This window comes from Erithacus rubecula, assembly GCF_903797595.1.
Source record: "Erithacus rubecula genome assembly, chromosome: Z".
In the NCBI taxonomy this organism is placed as follows: Eukaryota; Metazoa; Chordata; class Aves; order Passeriformes; family Muscicapidae; genus Erithacus; species Erithacus rubecula.
Window position 1 is genome coordinate 24,875,161 of NC_136661.1, and position 25,737 is coordinate 24,900,897.

Below are 25,737 nucleotides of genomic sequence, written 5' to 3' on the forward strand. Positions count from 1 at the left end.
AGAGGGGTAGTGGGACCTGGATGAACCACTGGCTGCCCTGTCCTCTTGGCATCCTGGGTTTGCCAGAACTCAGCAAAAGGTACCTTTCTATCTCCAAAGGAGCTGACAGAGCAAGATCAGGGAGCTGAAGCTCACAGATGCTGGGACTGGTATAAAGGCTCCAACCTTCAGAAGCACTGGCTGTGGCTTGTCCACTTGATTGGACAGGCAGTTTTCCCTACTGGTCTCTGTGGCAAAGAGAACAGCCTGGGATATCCAGGTATTGAGCCAGGCATGCACAAGTTTTTTTATCTGCAAGGAGGCAGCTGGGATGTCAGATCTCCTCTGCACAGTTTTGGACCCTCTTCACTTACAAAAGCCTCTTGAAGTTCTCTGACTGTCAACTCCAGCCTGAGGAATCCCAGAGAAGAGGGAAAAGTTGAGACACTTTACAGAGGAAAATTGCAGAGAGTAAGGGTGTAAAGAGCACACCGAGTTGATCTTTAGAGGAGCCTGGATCAATACTCTGGAAGTACATCTGACTTCCTACTGTGAGGTGATATTCTAGCAAACACGGCTGGAGGCTTGCTGCTAAGGACACAAAGGCTGATGCTGGCAAAGGAAGGGATAGACAGGAGCACACACAGGATAGCACAGCCTGTCCTTACAGGGCTTGATCTCCCTCTGCTGAAACATTCTCTTCCATCAGTTGAATCTCCTCACCACTTGTTCACTCATGACACTGAGCAGACTAGGCCAGATCCATCACTTTGCCACCACACTGCACGTCATGTGTTTTAAATCCTTCTATCTTTCAGGCTGGCTGCAGTCAAGGGCCCTGCACATATAACCAGCCATGCCTGAACATTCCTCCTTCCCCTCCACATGTGTGGGGAAGTCTTAGTTCAGTGTTCAGTGTCCCTTAAATCTAACAAGGCCAGCAGAAGACAGATAGTTTAATAACATCAGAGCAGCAGATTCCATTTCCATCCCATTTATATGTTGTGTGGGATGCAGTTACATATTGGTTTACAGTCAGCAGTAAGCGTTGGAGTTACTCCTAAACACACAGTTTAAATTGCTTTGTCAACAATATGCAATTTGCCTTTAGAGAAGGTCAGCAAAGAGAAATTACAACATTCATAACTGCATGGAGGGCTGCTGCTGGCCACCAGGAGGAGAAGAAGACTTGAATTCACATCTGAAGGATGGGATGCCATCCAGAGGGACCCAGACAAGCTCGAGGAGTGACCCCATGGGAACATCATGAAGTGCAAAGCCATCTGCAAGGCTGCACTTGGGTCGGGGCAAGCCCTGGTATCAGCACAGGCTGGGCATGAACAGATGGAGCAGCCCTGCCCAGAAGGACTTGGGGGTGCTGTGGGTGAGAGGCTGGACATGCCCCAGCCATGGCACTGACAGCCCAGAGAGCCAAACGTGTCCTGGGCTGCATCCAGAGCCCCGTGGGCAGCAGGGCAGGGAGGGGATTCTGCCCCTCTGCTCTGCTCTGCTGAGACCACCTGGAGCACTGCACCAGAGCTGGGGTCCCTGCACAGGAGGGACAGGGACCTGCTGAAGAGAGCACAGAGGAGGCACCAAGATGATCAGAGGGATGGAGCACCTCTGCTGTGAGGAAAGGCTGAGAAAGTTTTTTTTTCCAGCCTGGAAAAGAGAAACCTAAGGGGTGACCTAATTGTGGCCTTCCAGTACCTGAAGGGAGCTCACAAGAAAGATGGGGAGGTACTTTTTAAAGATGTGTTGTGACAGAATAAGGGTGAATGGCTTCAAACTGACAGTGAGTAGGTTTATATTAGATATTAGGAAAAACTTCTTTACTGTGAGGTGGTGAGGCACTGGAACAGGTTTCCCAGAGAAGTTGTGAATGCCACATCATTTGGAAGTGTTCAGAGCCAGGTTGGACGGGGTTCTGAGCTACCTGGTCTAGTGGAAGGTGTTCCTGCCCAGGGCAAGGGTTTGGAACTAGATGGTCTTCAAGGTCTCTTCCCATCCAAACCATTCTATGATTCTGGACCACAGTGCATTATTGCTGGGTACTGGTCAGTCCACAGCTGGGGTGAAGAGGAGAGCAGCCACATTTGTGTGTGTGTGACTTCTCTCCATTGCTTAAGTCCTTGTGCAGGCAGGGTCCATGGCAGACACTGTGCTCACCCATGCCAATGAAGGACTCATAAAGTACCAAGGAAACTTATCCTGAGTCAATCTAATGACAACTGGAGAAGTTCAACAGTCTCAGGCTGAAGTTTTGTGGGAAATAGAAAAGTATGAAGTATATGAGAGATACTTCTCCACAGCTTCCACAACTTAGCCCCAAACAAATTGTCATGCTACTGTTTTCTATGCCCTCTCTCCACAGGGAAGATTCACATTTCCATTGGCAGCCAACTGAAGGAACCTTTTAAAAATCATTCTGAAGACTTTGGAGTGACACTAGTGTGATTAGTTCCTGGCCATAGACCCTGCCTAATACAGCAGATCAGTAGAGTATATAAAACGTTTGGGAGTACATAAATAAAAGATGATCATCTTGAGAGATTGCTTTCTTGGATCAGTTCTGAAAAGCTTGAAACTGAAAGACTCCACTTAACACAAGACAACTGGATATGAGAATTACAAGCGTGTAAAAGGACATTGCATTTACAGCCATTCAGCTCATAGCTGGATGAAGACCAGAAAGAAAATCCAGTAACAGAGCCATGTAAGAGATGTTATTATCCTTCACAATCAGTCTTCATGGATGGGTGAAAAAAACGCTTCACCAACCCACATGTATCTCCTTGCTGTCACTCAAGACAAGGATCCCAGGTCTCCTTGCCTATTAAAGATACTGCTTGCCCATTGACAGGAAAGTTGACATGGTGGTCAGGGGACAGGCTCTGATGCAGGAGCACAAGACAAGCAGCATGGTTTCTGTGGGAGGACTTGGGCAAGAGTTGAGTTCTCCTTTACTTGATTCCAAGGAGTTTTGCAAATAAAACCCAAAACTCAGAAAATATGTGAACTTTGGGAAACAAATGAGTATCTGCAGAGCTTGTCTAGACCATGGCAACAACTGGGGACAGCAAACCCCCTTCCCACCAGTCCCCACCCCTCACCAGAAGCAAACTGAGTTCTCTTGCTCAAACAGGAAGAGACACAAGAATTTAACATCCCAGACATCCTACCCAAAAGGCTCGAGGTAATTGTAAATACCTTGCTAGAGAGAGAAGCTTTGTCAACAGCATTGCATGGAAGGAGAGGGGGCAGTGGCAAGGCCTGAAGAGACCTTCTGTGGCTGGGGGAATGCAGTTATCCTTACCCTGGGCTTCTTGCGCAGATTGGGAGAGAGCTTCAAGCACGTGATGAGACCTCGTTCATCTCCAACAACAATGACAGGGTGGACAGGATTAAACTGGACGTGTGTTGTTTTATTTTTCTTCCTGGTCACCACTAGCTGGGTGCAGAGAGGTTCAAACTTATTAATGTTCAGATCAAACACATGTGCCTGGGGGAAAAAGAACATGAAAGAGATTAATTAGGCAAGAATATCTCTCTGACAGAATGATGGCTGGAGAAACCAGAAAGAAAAGATTCTGTTGCAAAAATGTCCCAGCCACAGCACACAATTACCATCTGTGCTCAGGGCTGTGGTCTTCTTTTAAGTAACCAGCATGCAGAAGTCAGCTGCTGCTTGTGAGCAACTGCCCCCCTCCTGCAGGGGCTCATGGACAGAGGACCACATCCCTGCTGTGGGTGCAAGCCTTGGCAAGGCTCCAGCTGATCTGGGCTAGAGGAGGCTCAGAGCCAGCACTGCTAACCCCACAGACCTTAATCTGCCTTCTCAGTGCAAGTAATGAGACAAACAGGTGTTAAATCAGAATCTAACACAGACTGATGCCCAAAACGGGGAATGCTGTCAGAAATTCTGATTACTGCTTATTACAGAGCTCTCTAACATTTTCAGCTTAATAACAACAACAATAAAGATACAAACCAGTAAGTAATGGGGAAGTGAAGGGAGCAGCTGTAGTATGATTAGAGTGCACCCTGTGGTAATGCCAGAGAAGCACAGGACAGCTTAGCAGCTTACTCCAGCCCAGACACTATACCTGCACACAAGACCTTCTCCCACAGCATCAGGAAAAGTGCCAGGTAAAGATTAGCCAAACAGGAAAGGTGAGAATGGAGGGAAAGAGGCCTGAGGACCTTCTCAGGCATGAGTCTCACTGGCATGGACTTCAGACCTCTGGCCCAGTGACACAGATCTGCCACATCCCCAGCTGCACAATAATGCACATTTCATTGTGCAGAGGAAAGAGTGGCAGTTACTCGAGAGAATGAATTAACATTATCTCCCAATAATTGCAATTAGCTCCAGTAACTGATACAGACTGCAAAGGCTAATAAAACATGATGTGCCTCTCTTCCCCAGGGCTGAGGTGAGCCATTTCCAGCATCCTGGATTTCCACCTGGTATCCACCACAAAGACTCTCAGCCTTATGTTTCACTTCCCTTTTCTGTCTTCAGAAAAACCAGGAAGGGAATGCTTTATGCTAACAAGTACAGTGGGAATATAGAGGAAATTAGAACTGAACTACTTGTAAACCTCCTTCCAGCTGTGTCTTGTTTACCAGCACTTGAAAGACAAAGGGAACATGTAATTTCAACAGTATGCCATGCTGACAATTTGAATCTAGGAATTATCTGAAATCAGACAATGCTACTCTATAAAAGCTTATTCCAAAGAGAGTGGAAGGTATCAAATCACTACATGTACTTTCCCATTACGCACCAATGAGTCAGTGAATTTTATCTGAATCCATTTATAGCACAGAGCTGGGCCATGTGCAAGCACATGGCCCAGGCAGTCTCATCAGCTGCTGTGCCTTCATGGGACTAAAAGTCTAGGAATTTGTGATGTCTTTGGTCTGAGCAGGAGAACAAATGTCTTACAGATGCAAAAACCAAGAAATGGAACACCGCCTCCAGACTGAAGTAAAATAAAATGGAAAAGTGCTTGAAAAGTGGACAGGGTTGTCAAGACATATTTTGAAGAATTCCATGACAGTATAATTCAAAAAGGGAATACAAAGCATCAGCCATATACAAGCATTTGCAGCTTGGAAAGCCCTTCCCCAGTCAGCAGAAGCATAAGTGAAAGAACCGCAGTGTTTTTATCTGTTCAAATTACTAGATGCCAGGATTACATTGTGGATTTTAACCTAACACCTGAGGTCTCAAAGCCCAGCAAAGGTAACTTCAATTTCCTGCCTCTTGACATAAATCAAGATGGCTCTTCTGGCTTGTACTTTACACCTGCTGTCTTACTTACTATCTCAGAAAAGGAACAAGCACTCTTTCAAGCATGCCAATCTCCCATGAGCCACACTCATTAAAGATCTGATTTCTTGCCTTCATAGAATACATTTTTATTAATTCAGTAATCTAAGAGCCTGGGAAATACTCACTGATTGAGTAGTACCATTTAATCTAGGAAAAAAAAAAAAAGTGACAGTGGCCAGATTTCTTCTTGGCAGCCAGGTCTGCACTGCTCTCTGTAGGGCTGTCACTGTACCCCCCCACATATCCTGCCCAGCCCTGCACTGGAGAAAGATGGCATGGCCAAAGGCTCAGTGCTGGAGTGATGAGCAATTTAAATTACTCTGGGTGAGGCTGTTTCTCAAAAATGTCACGAACAGCCCAGACAAGCACAATGCCTAGGACAAGAACTTGAAACCACCAGCAATGTGGAGAAGGTCAAAAGCAAACAAGTTTATGAATGTTCCTACTATAAAGCTCCTCTTTTATGAGCTTCTGAACAAATGGGCTTGTTTTCCTTTGCCAAGGGAATCGTGGAAAAGAACAAACTATTTCAGTTCCTTAGCTGGAAACATCAGCCTCCTATCAGCTGTCAGACCAGATGGAGGGGTGGGTCATGGGCACTGAGAAAGACTTCAGAGGCCTTGATTGAGAGGCTCACAGTTACTCTTAGGAGAAAGGGAAATTGGGTCAGAGAAACACTGGTTTGTTTTGATGTTTTGGGAGCAAACTAAAAGGGGCACAAGGCTTCCCACAACACCTGAGGCAGGTTGATAGTGCTGTAGGGCAGCAGAGCTACACGCAGTCAGCACCTTCTCTAGATCTGCCTAGGGCTTTCAGCCCAAAGAATGGGTGATTGAAAACCTGCAGCTCTCCTGAGGACTCCTTGTCCCCTAGTCTCAGAGTCTCTAGACCCCTGCTCTGCTGGCTCATGAAATTAAGGGTTCTTGCTGGCTAGTGAAATTAAGAGTCATGGAGTGGAATCTAGCTGGATTTCCCATCACAAAGACTCACCAACAACACACAGTTTTCTCTCCATCCCAGTGCCACGGTGGCCTCTGCCCCAAGATCATTGCTTGCACACAGAGATGGCCTCTCAGGTCTTGCAAGATGAGCCCTCTCTGAGTATATGACCCAGAGAAGAGCAGCCATGGCTCACACAAAAGCTACCCAACCCCATGTGTAACTTGAGTATCAAATTCACAGGGTGCCAGGATGACCAGAACCAGAACCACGTCCAAACCCTCCTTCATGGAGCACAGGTTCCAGGGCAGGCACTCATTCAGCAGCACCCAGACAAGAACTGATACTCTGACACTGTCCTGTAGCATTTTTATATGAAAAGGCATTTTTATAAAAGCTGTTACTTGTGTCATTGTCCTTTCAGAGTTTACAAACCAGTCTTCCTCTTTTCTGCCAGCTCTGCAGGCCTCTTGTTATGTTGTTGAGGCTGGTACCTCACTGCAGGTGCTGGGGTTATCACATTGGCTCACCCACACTCATCCAGGAGCAATTTAGAATCCACTGAGTAAAGGCTTCAAACCTCAGGTTTTCAGACGTCAAAAACCTTTCCATTTAGGTGTACATTAGCAGAGAAGGAAGCAGGAGCCTCCTGATAAACTCATTTTGATACCTTCTGCCGATTCAAGAAACAAGTGAGGAATCTGAAGGGCCTGGAACCCTGCTGCTTGCAGACCACTGCAGACACATTATTATTTTTCTGCTAAAGAGCTAAAAATATAATGGGTAAGATAATTTCAGGTTGTTTTTTTTTACAGAGTACTTAGGAGCAATATTCGGTCACTTGTTTAAAGGAACACAAATCAGATTCCAAGGACAAGAAACATGGAAAAAGTCACAAAGATGTAAAATAAATCTGAAAATGTCTGAAATATGAAAGTGCAAGAATTCCCTTCTGTTTCACTGGCAACTACAGGAGAATAAAACTCTGGACAGTAACCAATTACTCTGACAGCAATTTTATTTATGATCCTTGTAAACCTCTGTGCCTGCTCCAAGAAAGCCCAGGAGAAGATGTAGCACTTCCAAATGAAGCCCAAGCTGCTGAGTTAAGCAGTTCCTTGCAGCATGGGAATTTATGAGCTGGTATCAACCACAATCAAAAGAAACCTAGACCCACACTACTGAAGTGATGGACAGGCTGGTAGTAGAAAAGCCAGGCAGATGTTCAAAGCACATTTCTTGATGGAAGGGCAGCAATTCTGATAAGTCTCTGAAAACAAGCAGTGAATTCAAGCTGATGCCCATTTTTCTCTGAGGTGGGACCAAGTGAATTTTGCAGTTTCTGATGCTTTTTATCCAATTAGAACAATTTCAAACTGCCATCACAGAAACAACAGAGTTTCTCTTCATGCTTGATGTACAGGCAATAATGGATCTAAGTCTATTGTATCACTGTTGCAGAAAATGTTTGACATAAATGAGCTGCTTTGATGCTTGACTTACAAACAGCCAGAGAAGAAATCCATCTCAGTCTTATCCAGACCAACAGCTCTTCTGTCTATAAATCATGCTAATGCGTTCCACCTCCTAAAATCCAGCTGTTCCCCACTGCAACTCAACATAGCTCCTCTGCAAGCATAGCACAGTGCTTGTCCAAGGCAAATATCACAGCTCCAGCATGATACCACATTCAGAGTTTTGAACTTACTTTTTCCCACCTGCTCTACCAACTGCACTTACAGCTTGAAAGCCAGCCTAGGCTCTCATCTGCTCAGCACATCTGGGGTGACTTGGACCCCTCTGTTTATACCCTTTAGCTCCCTGACCTGAGGCAACAGGGAGGGAAATGCAAAGGGATGTGGGGGAAGCAGAACTCTTGGCAGAACCTCTCTGCCAGCAGAACAAACACATGATTTTTTGTGGCTCATGAAAAGGAGCCACACTTCGACCAACACTGAATTTATTTTGTCCTCAAACCCCTACTGAATCTGCCATGGCTGGAGCCTTTCCTGTACTTTTATTCTAGTCTTGCAGGCCTTCATTCACCAGCAGTGGGCTGGACAATGCTAGCATGTTCAAAAACAACCTGATGACATCCAGAACCTAGACTAAGGGGAAATATATATATCTGTGTGTAAGAACAAGGCAGATATGCCTGGTACCTTGGCAACAAAGAATAAAATCAGTGTAAGAGCAATAGGTGAGGGATAATTTAATACCATGCTGCCCTTTACCAGTTGACATCTCTTTCAGTGCTTGGCTTTCACTGTCCTTTTGATCGATTTATCTCATTTTCTTGACTGAATCATGATCCCTCATCCATTCGCAAACTCTGCAGATGATTTGTTTCAAACTCTCAGGTAATACATTTAACAAGTGGGAAGGCCACCCCCAGACTCTGTCTAGCACCATGACAGCTGCTGGAGCATGCCAAAGGCACTGGGCAGGCAGGGCAGCTCAGCCTGCCCTGCACTGGAGACCTTAGTTTGCATTATTCCTATACTGCCACTGTAGCAAGAACAGGTTGTAATACATTTAATTTTCTCTAGTAGGACATTTTTCACTTACAGATGAATGTTTCAATACAGTTTTGGTCCCCCTGACAAGCAGGGCAGTCAGGATCCTGGCAGGAGTAAAGGAGACCTGACTCAGAAAACATTCATTGCCTCCCTGCTTCTGCAAAGACGACACAGGAATCCTGATCCTCAGTGGTCTCAATTATAAAATTCATGGCCTTTCACAACACTTTAATGCCACTGGTAAAAGAATAGGCTCCAGCTGTGTATGTATCTCCAGGTATGTTCATAGGCAGCTTTCTGCTTGGAGGATGGGCAGGCATGTGTGAAAGATATTTCTTGGGCTGAGCCAGTCAGGAGCCAGCTGCATTCTCAGGTATGGGAGAGGGCTAAGCACATCTCTCTGTCCTACAGCATCCCAGCCTGCTGCTTTAGGGCACATGACACAGCAGGGAAAAGAATGCCTGTCACCTGACTTAACTGTAGGGCTGCATCTCTCATCTTTTCCTCATTCAGTAAGAACTGGGTCATTCCCAATTTGACATGGAATGAAAACAGCATCAGCCTTAGGTGATTTGACTCAGCTCCCACAAGTCAGTAAGAAATCAAAGCCTCAGCATGTAGAAGAGCTGGCATTTATTCAGACAAGCTGAGGACCATTTGGCCTCTTTTGGAAACCCAGAGACATTGTTTTGCAAGAAAGTGCTTGTTTTTCCAAGCTAAATTCTTTGTCAGTCACCAATTCTGCCAGCCTGGCTCTCCCCTGAATGCCTCAGTGATTAGGATAAAACAGTGTACCTGAAGTCAACCTGTAAGCATGTGCTACATTCTCTTCCTCTGATCTACCAGGCCTGTTACTCTTAAGAACAGCATTAGATTGGCTTTATGAGATACAGCCTTAGTAAAACCTTACTAGACTACCTGCTCCTTGATCTACCAATGCTCACAAATGGAACAACCAATAATTTGTCCCAGGATCTTTCTGGATAGCTTGTTTAGGCTGGTTGATCTCTTCTGCACTGTCACAGTACTGAATACAGGGCAAAGATTCTTTGCAGTCTTCTGATACTTCCCTATTCTGCCATCCACCACAAATACATGATAAAGAACAGGGAGATGGTCTCAATCAGTCTTTTAAGTGCTTCAGGACAAATCACCCAAGGCTGAGCTATCTGAATACACACCCCAGTTGTGGCATTCCCTCTATGCTCTCTCTGTTGTGACCCACAATCAGTGGGTCACTCAGTCCCTGATGTCAGGCTAAAACTGTCCTCTCACACCATGGCCAAGCTCAATCTCCCCTCATGCTGGCAGGATCCTGGCTATGCCCTGCCAGGAGAGTCAGCACTGCAGGCTTGGGCAAGGGCAAGGGCAGGCAGTTGCACAAGAAAGGGCAGCACAACATCTGATGGGAGAGACAGTCACTGGTCTCTGCCACCTGCAACCCATGGCAGGCCAGCAAAGCTGCTCACAGGGCAGACACTGAACTGTCATGGTTTGGAGATTGGCATTTAAAATGAACCTGCACAGATTGCAGGTCGTTATAAAATGCCAAGGAATAAAGATCAAGGTTCAGGAGCTGCTATCTCTGTACAGAAGGACTTGACAGACAGCTGGAGGCTCTCAGTGGCCAAAACAATGCAAATCCAACTTGCAAATTCAAACCCAAGTGAAGAGCCATTCCTATCAGTGAATTAATTAATTAATTAATTAAGAGCAGTGAGGGGTAGCTCTATAAACTATTGCAGATTCTCCTGATGGACTCTGTGCCTCCAGTAGGTCTTCATGCAAAGTCTAACAGATTAATCAACACACAAAGTCTTTAGAGATGCTGTTGAAGCCATGTTTTTTTATTCACACATCCATGAAGCAGAAAAAGGCAAACTTGGCTCCTGTGTGCCTGAATTAACTAGTTAATCTCAGCAGATCAGTTTTGCCAAAATGATGTATTTCACAGTCTGAAAGAGCAATAGCTTTAGTAATGAAAAACTGGTCAGTGATCCTCTCTTTAAAAAAACAATTCCTATAAAGCTATTGACAAAAGCGGTTGAAATTTGACTTGGTACTGAGACCAACTACCCTGCTGATAAAGTCACCTCACATGCAATCAGTAGCTAATGGATGTCAGTGAGCACTACTGTCCTGAGATGCCAGATGCCCATTTTGAGGCTTGGAGGCCTCTAGAGCATGCTGTGATGGGAAGGGGGCTGCATCAGTATAGAGGGCACAGAGCCACAATAGCAAACCAAAGTCATCCAGGCCAGCTTTATTCCCTAAAAACAGCTGATAGTGGAGAGAAATGCCAATGCACAAAGAGTCTGGTGGCAGAGGGAGGAAAATGGGGAACAGTCTAATTGGCACAAAGTGAAGGCAGCATTAATTTTGGGACTCTGACCATCTATCTATCTCATTGAGTGCTGACATGCCACCAGCCCTTGTTCTAAAGCTGACTCTCCAGCAGTCCACATCAATCTCAAAGATTCAGCAGGGAATAAGAATGAGCCTTTTAGGTTTTGCAGCAAAAGAAAATGAACAGTTTTACAAGAAGCAGGCACTTATGCTGCAAATACAATTTCAAAGCCACTTTAAGAAAGCTCCTACTTGCTTCAGCCTACTCAAAGGTCCTTTTGGGTGATGGTAAAGAGAGTCATGCTCATTCGGTGTCTTTACACCTCTGCAATTGCCCTGGTCACAGTGCAGAGCCAGGCAAGATCTTGTCCCAGCCCTGCAGAGGTGGTGGTGGCCCCATAAGGTACAGATAATCCCCCTGGGCTACTGCACAACAGGAGGAGGAAAGATTCAAATGCAGCAAGGGCATCTGTAGTCATGTTCACTGCCCTGACACCTCAGGGCAAAAGCATCAACAGATGAGAGGTCTGCTGGCACCCCTGATTCATGCCCTACAAAGAGAGGACTAAGTAAAAAATACCCAGGCAAATATTTGCAAACCTGAAAGCTTTAACATGCCTCCTGTCTGCAAAATCATTCATGTTTTGAAGACAGAGTTGGGTTATTGTTTCAAGTCTATGGTAAAGGCCAGCAAGTTTCTGCAAATTGCTCTGTGTACACTCACATGTGCCATCACTTAGAAAGTGTTTTGCTCTTTACTGAGAAAGGATGGGCATTAAGAACAACTGGCAGAATACCCTTGGCATGTTATACTATGACTTAGATTCAACAGAAAGCTGGTCTTCAAGGCTTCACATTCAAAACAGTTGTACAAACAGTGAAATAGGTTTATATAAGCAGGAAAGAGCACACTCACTTCCTGAGCAGCAGCACAAACCATTAACTAACTTCCTGAAGGTTTGGGTTGCTTCAAGTATTTCACATCTTGAAAGGTCAACAGTTTCACTGATGGGGAAAAGCCCTGGAGCACATGTCTGACCAGTTTTCTCTGCAGAGTGAACACTTGGATGGCATTTATCTTGAGGCTATCAATATTTACTACAGATGGTTATACCAGGACCTTTCTCTTGCTGTACTAAGTAACGAAGAACACAGCCCACAAAAACACGAGAGCAAATGGACTTGTACTGTGTACAAGTCTATGGTAAAACCCCTGGGATCCTACTTTTCACCAGACATTTCACAGGATCATAGGATTAGAAGACAATTCAGGTTGAAAGAGACTCACAGAAGTCTCTAAGCTTCTGCTTAAAGGGTGAACTCTGAGGACAGATGTGGTTATTCAGGGCTCTGTCCAACCTGGTCTTGAAGCGCTCCATGGACTGAGACAGCACACCCTCTCTGAGCAAGCTATTTCACTATCTGACTGCCTTCAGAGTAAAAGTTTTCCATATATCTGCCCAAACCCCTCATTTCAACTGACTTTAGCTGTTATGTCTCATCATCACTTCATGTGCTGCTGGGAACCTCTTGGCTCTAACTTCTCAATGATCTCCTTGATGGTACTGGCAGGCTGCTGGGCTCCTTCTCCAGGATGAAAAAGCCCAGCTTGACCACACCATCACACCCATTGCTTAGGGCAGCTATGACCCACAGCCTGGGATCCAGACAGGAGGACACCTGTGATATGAGTCTTCAGCTTTTTTTACAAGCTGCATGTAAAAACTCATGCATGAATTCTGCACACACACAAGTGGAGGAAATGCCAACATCATTTCCCTCTTTAATGAAAGTAACTAAAAGAAGACCAAGAGGAAATTTGAGGTATGACTCCCAGTTTTACATGTTTCAATTATTATTTATGCTTTAAGTTTAAGATGGACTTAAAGCAAACTTCCAAAAGCAAATGCTGCTGAATGCTGCAGGACTGAATTCCATCCCTTCCATTTCTCTGCCCTTACAATAAGCTGGCCAATATCACCACATTTCCTGTACCCTAAATGGAAGTGTCCAGGTATTCAAATCCACCTCCAATTTTTTTAATTTCCAAAGTGGGTCTCTCATCCCAGAAGCCTTTATCTTCCTGTCGTGCTTTTACCATCTACAACACAAAGTGTTCTCTTTTATGAATCTCTGTTTATGATCTTTCTGAAATAAAATGATCAGCAAGCAGAGCAGGAAACTAAGGAAATTAACCAGAAAATGATGGAGAGCAGTAGTAGCAGTTACTATCCACTGCACCAGTGGAGGAATGTGCACACTTGGGTTATTTATGAAGAGGCAGTGCTGTCCAAAGCAGATGCCCAACTGCCAACAAACACATTTTATCATAATGACCCTGATATTTACAGCTTTTATTAAATCCCTACCTCCAGGATTCATGGGGATTAAGAGATTTTTATATTCTAAAATGCCTTAATTTTCAAGCCAGTCTTAAGGGGCTCATGCACATTTTGGACACATACCATCAGCTTGAACAAGAAAAAGTGTTTTAGAGAATATGCCAGGTATCTCCTGAAGACTGCAATTAGGGCCTAGTTTTAAAACCACCTCCAGGCAACCTTCAAATTTTGCAGGCATGATTATGTGCAGATGCCAAGATAGAGGCAGTTTGTAAACAGGAGTCCGTTAATGTTTTATTTTCTGGCTTAATGTCCTGTATTTTTCTGTTCTGGAGAATCATAGAACATCCTGTTAATGCAGACTTTTTTTTTTTCCAGCATTAATGGAGCCTGCTCTTTGCGAGGCACTGAGTTATTCACAAGAAGTGCACTCTGCTACAAAGTGGAATATGTCCAGAATAGAAAAGGTTGTAAACAACTATTTATTCCACTTCCACTGCAGATCTAGAAGGTTCTGTTCAATAGCAACTATGCTGTGTCTCAGACACACCAAGCTGCAGCCATCATGTTAGTAGCTAACACAGAGAGTATTCCTATCAGCATCAGCCCTGGCCAACCTACTGCAATAGGAAGGCAGCTCTTGCCTGGACCTGTCCTGCTAGCCAGGCCAGTTTTTGGCTGCTCCTTGTTGATGGCCACTCTTCTCAGAATTTGGGATAGAAGGCATAAAGCAGAATCAGATCCTAATAACTTAGCTTCTACTTAGGACTACTGATTTAGATCTATGGATAGCCAAGTGAGATGCTAGGTGCAGTGCTGCTAACTCAAACAGGCTTTTTGCTTTATCAGTAGCCTCATATAGGCTCCAGGTCCATGGATGCTGTGGCTAATGTGGCTAGGACAAGCTGTGGGTGGGATGGGAAGATCCCATGGCACAAACTCTTGCCAAGACCACAACAGCTTCTCTGCAATAGGTAAAGCTCTGAGACAGAACTCAAGTGGTATGAAGCATCTCTAGAGATAAGCTATCACTGCCAAAAATTGACCACATAAGTAGGAAATCCAAGTACACACAGTGTTTATCCTCCACCTGTTCATGATGCCCAAGATGTATCCCTGTCTGCAGACATTTCCATGTTTTTCCCCACAATTGGGCACCAGGACACAGCTGGGGTATCTACAACTCTCTGCCCTGCTCACCCAGCACTCAACCAAAGCTGTGACTGCCAGCAGAACCCTTGCACACACAATGTCACTAGTGGAAAACAAGTCAGAGGGTGTGATACACTGAATGATCTCGCTGCCTTCAAGCAGGCTCTTCATTTGGTGTATGGGAGACTGGAGACAGATCCCAAAGAAGAACCCAATCCTGGCCCTAACTGTGAAAAAAGAGCATCAACATTCTATGGCACTCTGTGGCATCTTCCAGGGAGCCCAGGTGACCCAGTGAAGAGATTTCTATTGCTTAGGAGAGACAAAGTCACAGCCGGAGGCAGTGTATCAGTGATATTATTTTCTTGCTATAAAATAAAGGTTAAACTACAATAAAGTAGCCAAGGCATCAATTCAATGATAGGGATACATAAAGGCTATCCTTTTGTTAGAGCAATATGCTCTTACAGTACTCAACCAGTACTGATGGATAGCTACATGTCCTGGCTATTTGCCAGGACCAAATTAACCACCTGAGCTACTGCAATACATGGCTAGAGGCAACAATATAACTGCCATCATGCCAATATTAGGACTGGTCTACAGAATTCATTATCAAACTATTACTCTCAGAGACAGCTCCATAGGGTGGAAAAAAATTTATTTTATTTAACTGGAACAAATTTCTATTGGCTGACTCTAGGCATATTACTATAATTGATTTTTAAATATCAGTGTAAGTATATAAAGACTTTATTCTATTGTTTCTCTACACCTTGAAAGTTCAGAACCAATGCCCTAATGCCAACTTGTATAGGAGAGCTGTGATCTGGAACATTATCTCTCCGTCCCCAGGGATGTACTGGGGATTTCGTATCAAAGAATTTCAGTGTTTTAGTCATACCATGTGCAAGCTGCACACCTGCACTCACATTAACAGGTGAACAGGTGAGCAGGGAGGGACTTGTATGCATCTGCAACACCAACTTTGGGGAGGACTGAAAGATTAATGCCAGGGATGTTATGCCAAAGGCAGAAAAGCACAATAGAGGGTGGGTTTCTGATGGTGGCTCCTAGATACGTTTGGCCAGGATTGGGCTGGCCTATTCCCATGCTCAGCCCTAATCTCCTTTGACTTTCTCTCAGCTCAAATCAGAGCAGTGTCCTCCCAGCCCCTCACCTGGCCATCAATGGTGACTGCAGCAAACACCGTGGAGGAGTAAGAAGACCACGCCACATCCCCTACAGCAGTACTCAGGTCATAAACAAACAGTGGAGTCCTGTAAGAAAGACACAGAGAGAAGAATTCATGTAAACACGTGCCACTCTGGAAGTGTAATTAAGCCACAAATACTTGGATGTTGCAGAAGTGGGAGATGGGTATTTCTCTATGTCAGACAGCAGCCAGAGTGTGAGCAAAGGCAAAGCAAAGCTGAGCACAAATATAAATGGGTCAGGATTTGACCTGCTGCAATGAGAGGAGAGGTAGCACATGTCTTTCTTTTGGAAAGCATTTTGAAAACATTTTCCCAACACACACAACAAGATGGAGTGTCTGGTTAATACCAAGAATCATATGGGAAAAAATTATCTTCCTTCTCTGGACTTCTGACAACATTGAATATTAGAGCAGTATTGGCAACAGGAAATATGTGATTCTGACTGATTTACAACAAAATCAATTTCCTTATTGAAACCAGACATTCCTTAACCACTAACCCTGACCTTCATTTCATATTTTAAAATGTCCCTAGTTTTTTTCTTCTCTGGCTTTTAGGAGGTTTCTGGTCCCTGAAGTTAGAAGCCAGTCCCTGACATTTGTCTGTAGCATTTCACTGCTATAGTAGGTCCTGCCTGAAGGAAGCCAGATCGAAGTAAAGCAGCCAGGCTCTGTGCTGAGCTGTGCTGCTTGGCAAGTTCCTGGGGCAGCCGATGCTATATCTTACACCTCATACCTGGGGAACACAAATCTGAGTATAAAAAATAAAAAACACCAATTATCATTATCAACATCTGGGAAGGAAACTGAGACTGAGGTATGAGCAGAGTCAACATGTGCTACTGGCATGTCAGGCTGGACTTCCTTGACCACACTGGGACCCGGCTGGACTTACTTGATGGTGTGATCCCAAATCTTGACTGTCCAGTCAGAGCTGCAGGAAATGAAGACTTTCACGTGGAAGGGATTCCAGCTGACTGAGTCCACAGGCATGTGATGGGCTTCAAACACATCCAGAAATTGGTTTGAATAGCTTTTTGAACACTGCAATGGAAAGAACTACTCAGTAATCAGAGCTAGACCTCCCAAAACCTAAATTCATGTAGAAAGTTGCCTCTGATGACATATGTGACCCCTCAGGATCTTTTGAGCTGGCTGGGAAGAGGTGGCTGGTACCCAGAGGTGCTACTGAAAATCAATAATTTAGCACCTGTTGTTTCACTCTACTTGCAGGCAGCATCCTGCAACACACACAGATAGAAATTGAAGTTGTCTGGTTGAGTTTAAACAGCCTGGTCCCAGAGACCATTCTTGACTGTGGGAGCAACATTGTCTTCCTGCCAGCCTGGGCTCCTGCTGTGCTTCTCCTGTGTAAAAGATTCACAAGAAAGGTAGGGGAGAACATCCCTGTGCTGCTCAGGAGCACTGTGTGCTCACAGCACCATGTACCACTTAGGAGCACAAATGCTCAGAGCACTGCTCACAGTTAAAATCTTAGTAACAGTGCTCTCAGCACACAAAAGTCTTACTGCTCCCTTTGACTCTAATGGTATTGGAAAGATGTTGTAAGTCCTCTCCTGTCACCACCCTGGACAGCCTGCTCAGAGAGCCTGCCCCATTGTACCACTCTGCAACTTTTTCTGCTGTACCACTTGAGACTTCCCAGAGTGTATGAGATCCACAGAGATTGTCCAGGACTCAGGCATGTCCCTGACAGGGCAGGGGACCCCACTGAAGGCCAGCCAACAGCAGCCTGTGAACTGGACAGTGCCCACACAGACGTGCAAGGGTCAGACCAGCAGCATCACGGCTGTGGGTGGAGCTGTATTGCAAAATGAAGGACATCTTCATAAGCTAGAAAAGGAAAATATTGGGGACCCTTGGAAAAGTCACTTTGTGCATGAGCATATGAAACAGGGAGAAATTAAAATCTAATTGGCTGCAAGGGGACTTGATCTAGATCCTGTCAGTTATGTGTACACATATTTTAGGTTATTCTCCCCAAACCTCCTTCCCTTCAAGCACATTAGAGGCTTTCTTCACTAGCAACAAAGACTCACTCTCACATGAAATGTCATATTACTTGTGTTCTCACACAAGCTGTATCCATACAGGACCTTGGAGCTGGTTTCAGGATTTTCTGTTGGTTAGCCTCACTACTGTCACAGCAATGACTTTTCATTATCCCCTACTGAATGCAGCACCACACCATTTGTCAAGTATTTGCCACAAGTAGCAGGATTGCTGAAGTGTTATATGACTTTAATCCTTGCAAATCAAAAATCTAAATAATCATAAGGCTCAATTGTTTACTACAAATGACATTTCTTGTCTGGGTACTGTTCACAGTGCATGTACTGGAATAAGGGTGCTAAACCATTCCCACAGTAGTAGCTCCTACACCCCTGAGAGGCTTGCTGTGGTAAGAAATGGAAACAAGAAAGTGGCTCATGTCCCACTGAAATTTACTGACAGTATCTATAAGCTTGCTAATAGTTCATTGTATACTCTGTGTTGCTGCCCCTGCATTTAACTGTGGGACCAAAGTCTCCTTAAATGTCATGTTTCATAATGTTACTTCATAATTCTTAATGTTCAGCCATCAGGAAAATCGTACTTGGCTTGTTTTGAAAGTCAGTTTGCTGGAAACAGACAGAATGGGTCACAAGTAATTAACACAAGAGAGAAGCTGCTTTGTCCATCTGTCCTTCCAAGTGTGTGGATTGAAGGTCCTTAATACCTGAGAACTTTGAAGAAGGAGATTTTAACCAGATTTGTCTGCCTCCAACAGAATGTTCAGTGCCCTGTTTTCAAAGGCTTGTGGGGGTTGAGACCTTGATCGATGTTCTCTCGGCACTGGAACAGGAGATCCAGAGATCCACCATGCTCTGGGATGTGCTGATCCACAGAACTGCCTTTGCAATCTCCATGACAGGAAAGGGATCTGCATTTTTTTCTATGAAATAAGCAGCAAAAATATTTCTATAGGGCAAACTCCTACCTGTGTCCTTTGTGAGAAATGAACCTTGCATGTGTGCTTTAGCCTAAAGGCATCCACTGTGCTCTGGCAGTGCCTGCCAGGTCCACATTACATTAATCACAACCCTTACCATTATCTCTGAGTGTAAGACAGGGCTGCTTTCTTCCCAAGATGCATTTTGAAGAAACACCACAAACTTCAGAAAAAGCTCAGAAAAGAAGTATGACTTTAATAAATAGAAGCAGTTTCTGAGCTAACTACAACTGCTGGTAAAGTCTTTCCCTACTATTCAGTTCAAGAACCCTACAATTATTAGATATGTCAGTATGAAAACAAAACCACTGGAATATGTGACACCTAAATCCTGACAAGAGAGCTTTGAAGAGGATGACTAGATTCAGAGAGAAGGAATTTGTGCAACCTTTCTGAGCTTCTAGAGCACTGCTCAAATTTGCTGGTAGTGTTTTTCTCCTATTCAAGTGACGGTAGACGTGTTTGAATGGTAAACAGTATTTTTATGATGAGACAGAAATGCAAAAATACATCTATGGCAATGCAGGGAACTAAAGACTACTCTTGACAAGGCTACAAAACATGGGGGAGGAATACTGACAGAAAATGAGAACTCTAAGGACACAAAACTTATGAATAATCTTCATCAACAGCACTTCAGTTTACGCTAGACGTTAGTCTGACACAAAACTCTCCCACATACCCAGTGAATGGGTGGTTATTACTGTCCTTATAAGGTAGAGGGTTTCTTCAGTTCACTAACAGGAACACTGAGAATCTACGCAATACAGAAATCCAAGAGCAATTTTTTCAGAGAAGGTTTGTATCTGGCAAGAGAAAGACAGTGCTGCCCAACACTGGCACTTCCAGGCAACTCAGGACACCCAGATGCTCTTCAGAAACCAGATACAAATGTATTGCATGTTGTGGTGGACAGGCTGTCACCATCTACACCAGAGACTCTCCTGGTTTTAGCTCAGTGGTTGCTTGTAGAGATCTGTAATAGAAATGATGAGATTTCCAGAACGGCTCACAAGCAGAAACCAAGGCGCAAGAACACATCAAGAGGAACAAAAGGAAATGGTAAAACAAAGAACTTGTGGTAATTATTGAAAAATACAGTCAGTCCAGCAATCAGGCAACCAGGCAGAACACAGATAGAAGCCCCAAAGAAAAGGTGGAGAGGAGATGAAGAACAGAACTGAAACCATAAAATATCCAGAATTTGCCTAAGACAAAGTAAGGCTAAACACTGAGGCGAATGATCTCTCTATTACTAAATGGTCACTGGAAGTCAGAGCCTGTCCAGAAAATATTTTTTCATCTTCTTTCAGGGAAAACTCAAGATATGTGCTAAGGATTCAACAGGCACCATCCTTTGTCATCTGTAATAACAGTAATAATCCTGTCCCAAACTGAAAGATAACAATGTTTTGGTATATACTTTAAGAGAATACGAGAAATTATGTTTGTTTAAAATTAGAATAACCTTTTCTTCTAGTCAGTCTTGCACTAGGTTTTATTATATTCATTTGTTACTCTCCAGAAAACTGTCTAACAGTGAAAAAAACCAAAGCCTTTCTTACATGAGTGTATTCAAATTTCCTCACAATTTTTCTATTGAAGGCGTGTTTATTGGAAGGTATTCTGACCAAAGACTGAAAGTCACAATGTTTCAACACGAATCTCAGAGACCATACTTTTTGATGCCAAGCTGAACAATTCCTAAATAGCAAGTAAGATATGCAAAAAAGCATTCAGAATTGCGTTACAGAATCATATTAATGCAGAAACAGTTTCTCCTCTACAAAAAAGGGCAATAGATTGGTCTGTGTGTAATTTAGATAATGATTTCTTGGCTTCAGAAACACTATTAACTGAGCCATTTTCAGAACTTCACCATAATTGTCCTGCAGCTAAAGAATTAACATATTATCACACTATTTGTGGGCATGCCTGCTCTCTGGGGAAATAAAAAAAAAAAAAAAATCCCTGGAATTCACTTTCCAATTTATTTAAGAAATTATCTAAAATTCGACCCATGGGGAGAGCAGCCCATGTTTGATCCCTGACTCAGAGAGCATGTGAGGAGTCTGTCTGTCTCAATCAAGATTCAAGTGCAGCACAGAGAACTGGGCAGCTCAGTTCTCCACAGGACCTGAGAGCTGCTCAGACCACTGTGGGACTGGCCCTGCTCCTAGGATCCAAGTGGAGCAAGGCAGCAGAAGGCAATTCATGGGCAGCTCCAGTAAGGGGTTTATATGTGCAGTGTTTCAGTAAAGTACATGATGAAGGAGCATGGTATTCCTTGACAAACAACTGGAGCAGCAGCTGACCCCAAAACTTTGAAAATGCTTGTAGCAAGCTCTTGGGAGATGCTAAGTGTGGAACCACTCTTCCTCATGGTTTTTGTAGATACTGTGAAAATCTGCTCATGCTACACAAAAGATTTCTCTTCCCTGTGTTGTCCTAGACCCCTACAGTCTGATGGAAGACAGGTGCTTCCTGCCCTTGGAACAGGGTTTTACAGGACTGTGTTGCACAATGGTTACTTTTCACAGTGGCTCACCAATGCAAGAATATTGCACACCAGTAACCCTGACAATGAAAGGAGAGACATTATATATCAGCATCTCCCCACATTTGGCACAAGAACTGCTAAAATATCTGCATGGCTTCATGGCTGGGATCAGTTCTTATGTTAAAACTGCATCCTAGTTCCAGTTTCACTGGAGATTATCTAAGGCAGAAACACCGACAGCTTTTTCAATGTCAAATTCTCTCCTGTCCAGTGCTCCTCCATGAAGAGCTTTCTTTCCTGTGTAACTCAGCCAAGATACAGTCCTGAATGAGACACTGACATCCACTGCCACAATCACCCACATCCATCACTCACCCAATCACAGATAAATTTAAAACCTGTGGTTCCTTACTGCCTTTTGATCAGGACTAAACACAACAGTACCCATCAACTTAGAGTACAATACCCAGGGTACCAACTCCTGTGGGTGACCAGACAGCTCAGAACATCTGCCCATGAATTTTTGGATGTCCTGTGTTCTGAAAGCATCAACAAAAAAACAGTGGACCTATCCACTGGCCACTGCCAATAGCTCAGCTGCCCACTCCTCCCACCTCCCTTCTGCACCTATCTTGTCCAAAGCAAATGAGCATTACTCAAAAATTCTCCCCATATACTTCCTGGCAGAAGGAGAGATTCCAATCAGCATCATCCCTCTGCAAGGGATGCCTAAATGACTGATACTGATTTCAGGATGTGATTTCCTTTGGGTCCTTATTCTGTTTCAGGGTCATTTTGCAGGTGAGATATGGGGGAAGGAGTTTGGATCATCCTCTAGAGATGTCTGGATGTATCTGCCCTGTGTGTCAGCCTTCTGCTGACTGTCTACCCCCCACGATGAAGGACTGTAGCTACAGATTTTACAGAGCCAAAGAGCCAGCTCAGAGGAATGCTGTGCAAATAACAGTTGTATTAGGAAGGCGCCACCAGCTTTATTTTCAAGGCTAAATACAGCAGAACTCAAAACTTCCTATTTTTAACTCAATTTATCAAGAAAACATGATGCCTGTGTCCCTCTGTGTGCTCATCTCTCTTCACAAACAACTTTTGTCCTCACTGGCATTTTCAGCCAAAGCTGGCAGCATGTGGGATGTGATAACATTAAGGTCTTGCACATTTTTAAAAGCAATGGTCGGAGAGTACAAAACATCTGGGCAGTGCCCCAGTGTGGGAAGGGTAAGCACAGTGTGACTGCACTCACCATACAGCTGGGGCTGGCTGGCTGATACTCCTGCCTGGCACTGAGAATCAAGGCACCAGCTGCAGGAGGGCACTGGAGGGGAGGTAGCCAGCACTGTCTGCAGGAAACAAGGGTTACAATGTGGAGGTGGGACTACTGAGCTGGGAACAGCATGGGGTGATCAGGAGGAGGAAGGTTTTAGTATGCAACAGTGGACTAGAGATAGGAGAGCAAGGAAAAAGTGAGACTGGGGAAAGGATCTAGAAAGATCTTACATGTCTTTTCCAACCCAAATGATTCTATGATTCTATGTGATTGTGAAGGGAAGGGCTGCAGGACACTAATCCATAGGAAATACGGCTTCATTAGACTCACTCCTGACAGGATAAAAAGTCTGAAAAGGCAATGAGCTGATATTTTTCCTGCCATTTCCCCATAGTCATGGGGACAGAGGATCAATGCCTTTTAACTTCTGCTCTGATCCTACTTAGCACTTCACTTGCACAGCTGTAATCTGCACAGCATTTTCAGGGATGCAGTTTGCATGAAAAATGTTTCTGCAAAAGAGGGTTTTAATTGGGTGTGTGCAGAGAGTTGTCTGTGACCCTCTGCAGTGCTGGTCTGGTCTCAGGCTCACCACAGGCATCCCAGGGCAGGACCAGGCTCTGAAGATGTACTTTGTTATCACCTGAGCAAACAGTTCAGACAAAGAGCCTGAAAGACACACATGGGTCAGAGGATGTAAAACAAAGGATAAAGATATCATTTTTACCTTATAGATCTTGCCCTCTTCAGTACCAACGAGAAACAAATAGTCTATCTTTTTGTGAAAATCAAACGATGTCCCGCTGCCTGTTAACAAAAGAAAGATCTCTCACACAGAGAATTGGTTCAGCTGGCCAAAATATGCTTCCTGCCTATGGTAAACACACACTGCCTGTGTTTTCAGAAGTGATTTATTAGCCAGAAGCTCCCAAAAGAAATCAAAGCCACCCCTTCTGCTAAACTTTCCAAGCTGTGCATGTCCCCAAGACCTGCAATTTGAACAGCCACCCCAGTGACATGTAAAAGGGCACTGAAAGAACCAGAAAGGAACTGGAAACCACTTTAGCCCAGAACTCATTTTGGTAAGAGTTGATATTGCCTGATGCAAACATAAATACTGTAAGGATCTGGCAACCTCCTATTGAGGAAGAACAGATCTTTTCTGTTTGTTTAATATCTACAAAAATGTAAGTGGTTTCCTACGCATAAAAGAGCCAAGTGAAAAAATATCCCATCATACCTTCCTGTGCTCTTTTTGCCTTTAACTCAGAATCCATTTAGCAGGCTCACTTCAATAAAGCCAATAGCAAAGAATGTGATTTGTGAAGAAATCCTCTGCTAGGGACAGAAGGATTCTGTTAATGTCAAAACCCCTGAATTGTGCAACATTGTGAACTATGTTTAAAACAGGTGTCAACCACAGACAGGATGTGACTCATTGAGATTTTGTAGCTTCTGCTCCCGAGGCAGATGCATCATCATCCAAGAAAGCCAGTTCACATATTGGTGAAAGAAAATTTCATCACTTCTCTTGAGCAGAAGACTGTTGGGTACCAGAGCTACCTGAGGCTGTCCCTGCCAGCAGGGATACCCACAGCAATCCTCAGATGAGAAACAGGAACAAGCAGATAAGGCTCAGAAGCACAGAGTCACAGAAAGTTTCTGTACAGGCAGTCGCCTTAAACATTATCTCTTTAACATTAACAAAATGTAGTTCTCAAAAGAATTGTTACAGTAATTTCAACTCTCTAATACCATCTGCATTTTTAATATTCAAATAGATTGTTAAATATTCAAGACAAGTCTTTGAAAATCCATTTCCCAGTAACACTAACAAATAATCCCAAAGCCCCCAAGAGTTCTGCAGTGTGCTGCTTTAGATGGCTTCTTGCAACCTATGTGGCACTGCAAAGCTTACCACAGACTGCTCAGAAGTTACTAGCCTAGAAACACAGCAATTCTTAAAAGCAGAGCAAGGCTGTCCTCCAAACAGAGATCCCATCTTCTCAGCCAAAAGCAGGTGTAGAAGGATGATAAGAGGATTCCTCGAGAACTTCCTTGCATTATTCAGGACCTCCAGAGCTGACTCATCCCATACCATCTCAAGTGCAGGATGATCAGGATGAGTGGATTCAGCCTAGAAGAACTGCACTGACTCCACTTTGTATGGAGGAAGCCTAACATAGTAGCTCAGAATAGATGCTGTGTTTCTACAGAGCCCAAACTCGATGAAGCACATCCCAAACCTGGCTGCCTGAACTGTGCATACAGCAAAAGGCAGAGGTAGCTTTTCATCTTCATTTTGCCAGTCCAGATCTCAGTAAGAAAATAACTGAATTTTGACATAAACAGGTATGTGCTTTATCCAAACAGAGATAGTCCAGTAAAATGTACACTTCTTGCATTAATGTTCAATTAATATTTTAATGTAAGTAAAGGCAGTATGTAACCAGCAAAACTCGACTCAGTGGCCATTACTCCAGACAGATTTTGCCCTACTGCATGATGAAAGCAAGGAGGCGTCACCCTCCTTCAGCTCCTTTCCATCTCAACACCCTGCTCTCAATTTAATTTCCCAGAATGAGTGATTAGAGGCTTTGTGTCAGCAATTAATCAGTATGGCAAGGACTTGGGCTCTTACCAAGCATTTGCAGCTGCAGCCCCTCTGGCCCCTGCATCGTTGTTCCATCTGCTGACAGCTTGATGACATCCATGTGAACCAGCTCATTCTGCAGGCAGAGGAGATTCCACATGAATAGCATGCTTTGCAGCAACAATACAGAGACATTCAGTACTTTGAAATGGCAAATTTTATGGAGGAATTTTAAAAAGCTGCCCAGAAGTTGCTTAATGTTTCACATTTGGCAGCTTGCTAACATGGTGTTTTCCATAAAACCTTCAGGAAACTGATGCTTTGGTGCACTGGAACTGAGAGCCACTGGTACATTACCTCAACATGTACACTTGACCTGGAAAATTTGCAGTTTCTGGGTCAGTGTTTTTTAGTGAAAGTTGGCATAGTCAGCTTAAATGGTAGTGTTTAGTTAAACCACCCTGGGTGGTTTAAGATGGATATTTCATATTCTTGTGGAGCTAACTAAA

General features: G+C 44.0%; 1 protein-coding gene across 2 annotated transcripts in view; it reads right to left on the reverse strand.

Annotated features, from left to right (window-relative positions):
• The window catches only part of DNAI1 (dynein axonemal intermediate chain 1), a 139,178-nt gene that overhangs the window by 27,739 nt on the left and 85,702 nt on the right, over positions 1-25,737 (reverse strand). For both annotated transcript variants that reach the window (XM_079329917.1, XM_079329918.1), the window contains 5 exons: positions 25,277-25,364; positions 23,363-23,442; positions 16,733-16,881; positions 15,799-15,898; positions 3,296-3,481 (listed from right to left, as the gene is read on the reverse strand). In XM_079329917.1, the coding sequence (XP_079186043.1) occupies positions 3,296-3,481; positions 15,799-15,898; positions 16,733-16,881; positions 23,363-23,442; positions 25,277-25,364 (603 nt within the window). The remainder of the gene's footprint in view (positions 1-3,295; positions 3,482-15,798; positions 15,899-16,732; positions 16,882-23,362; positions 23,443-25,276; positions 25,365-25,737) is intronic.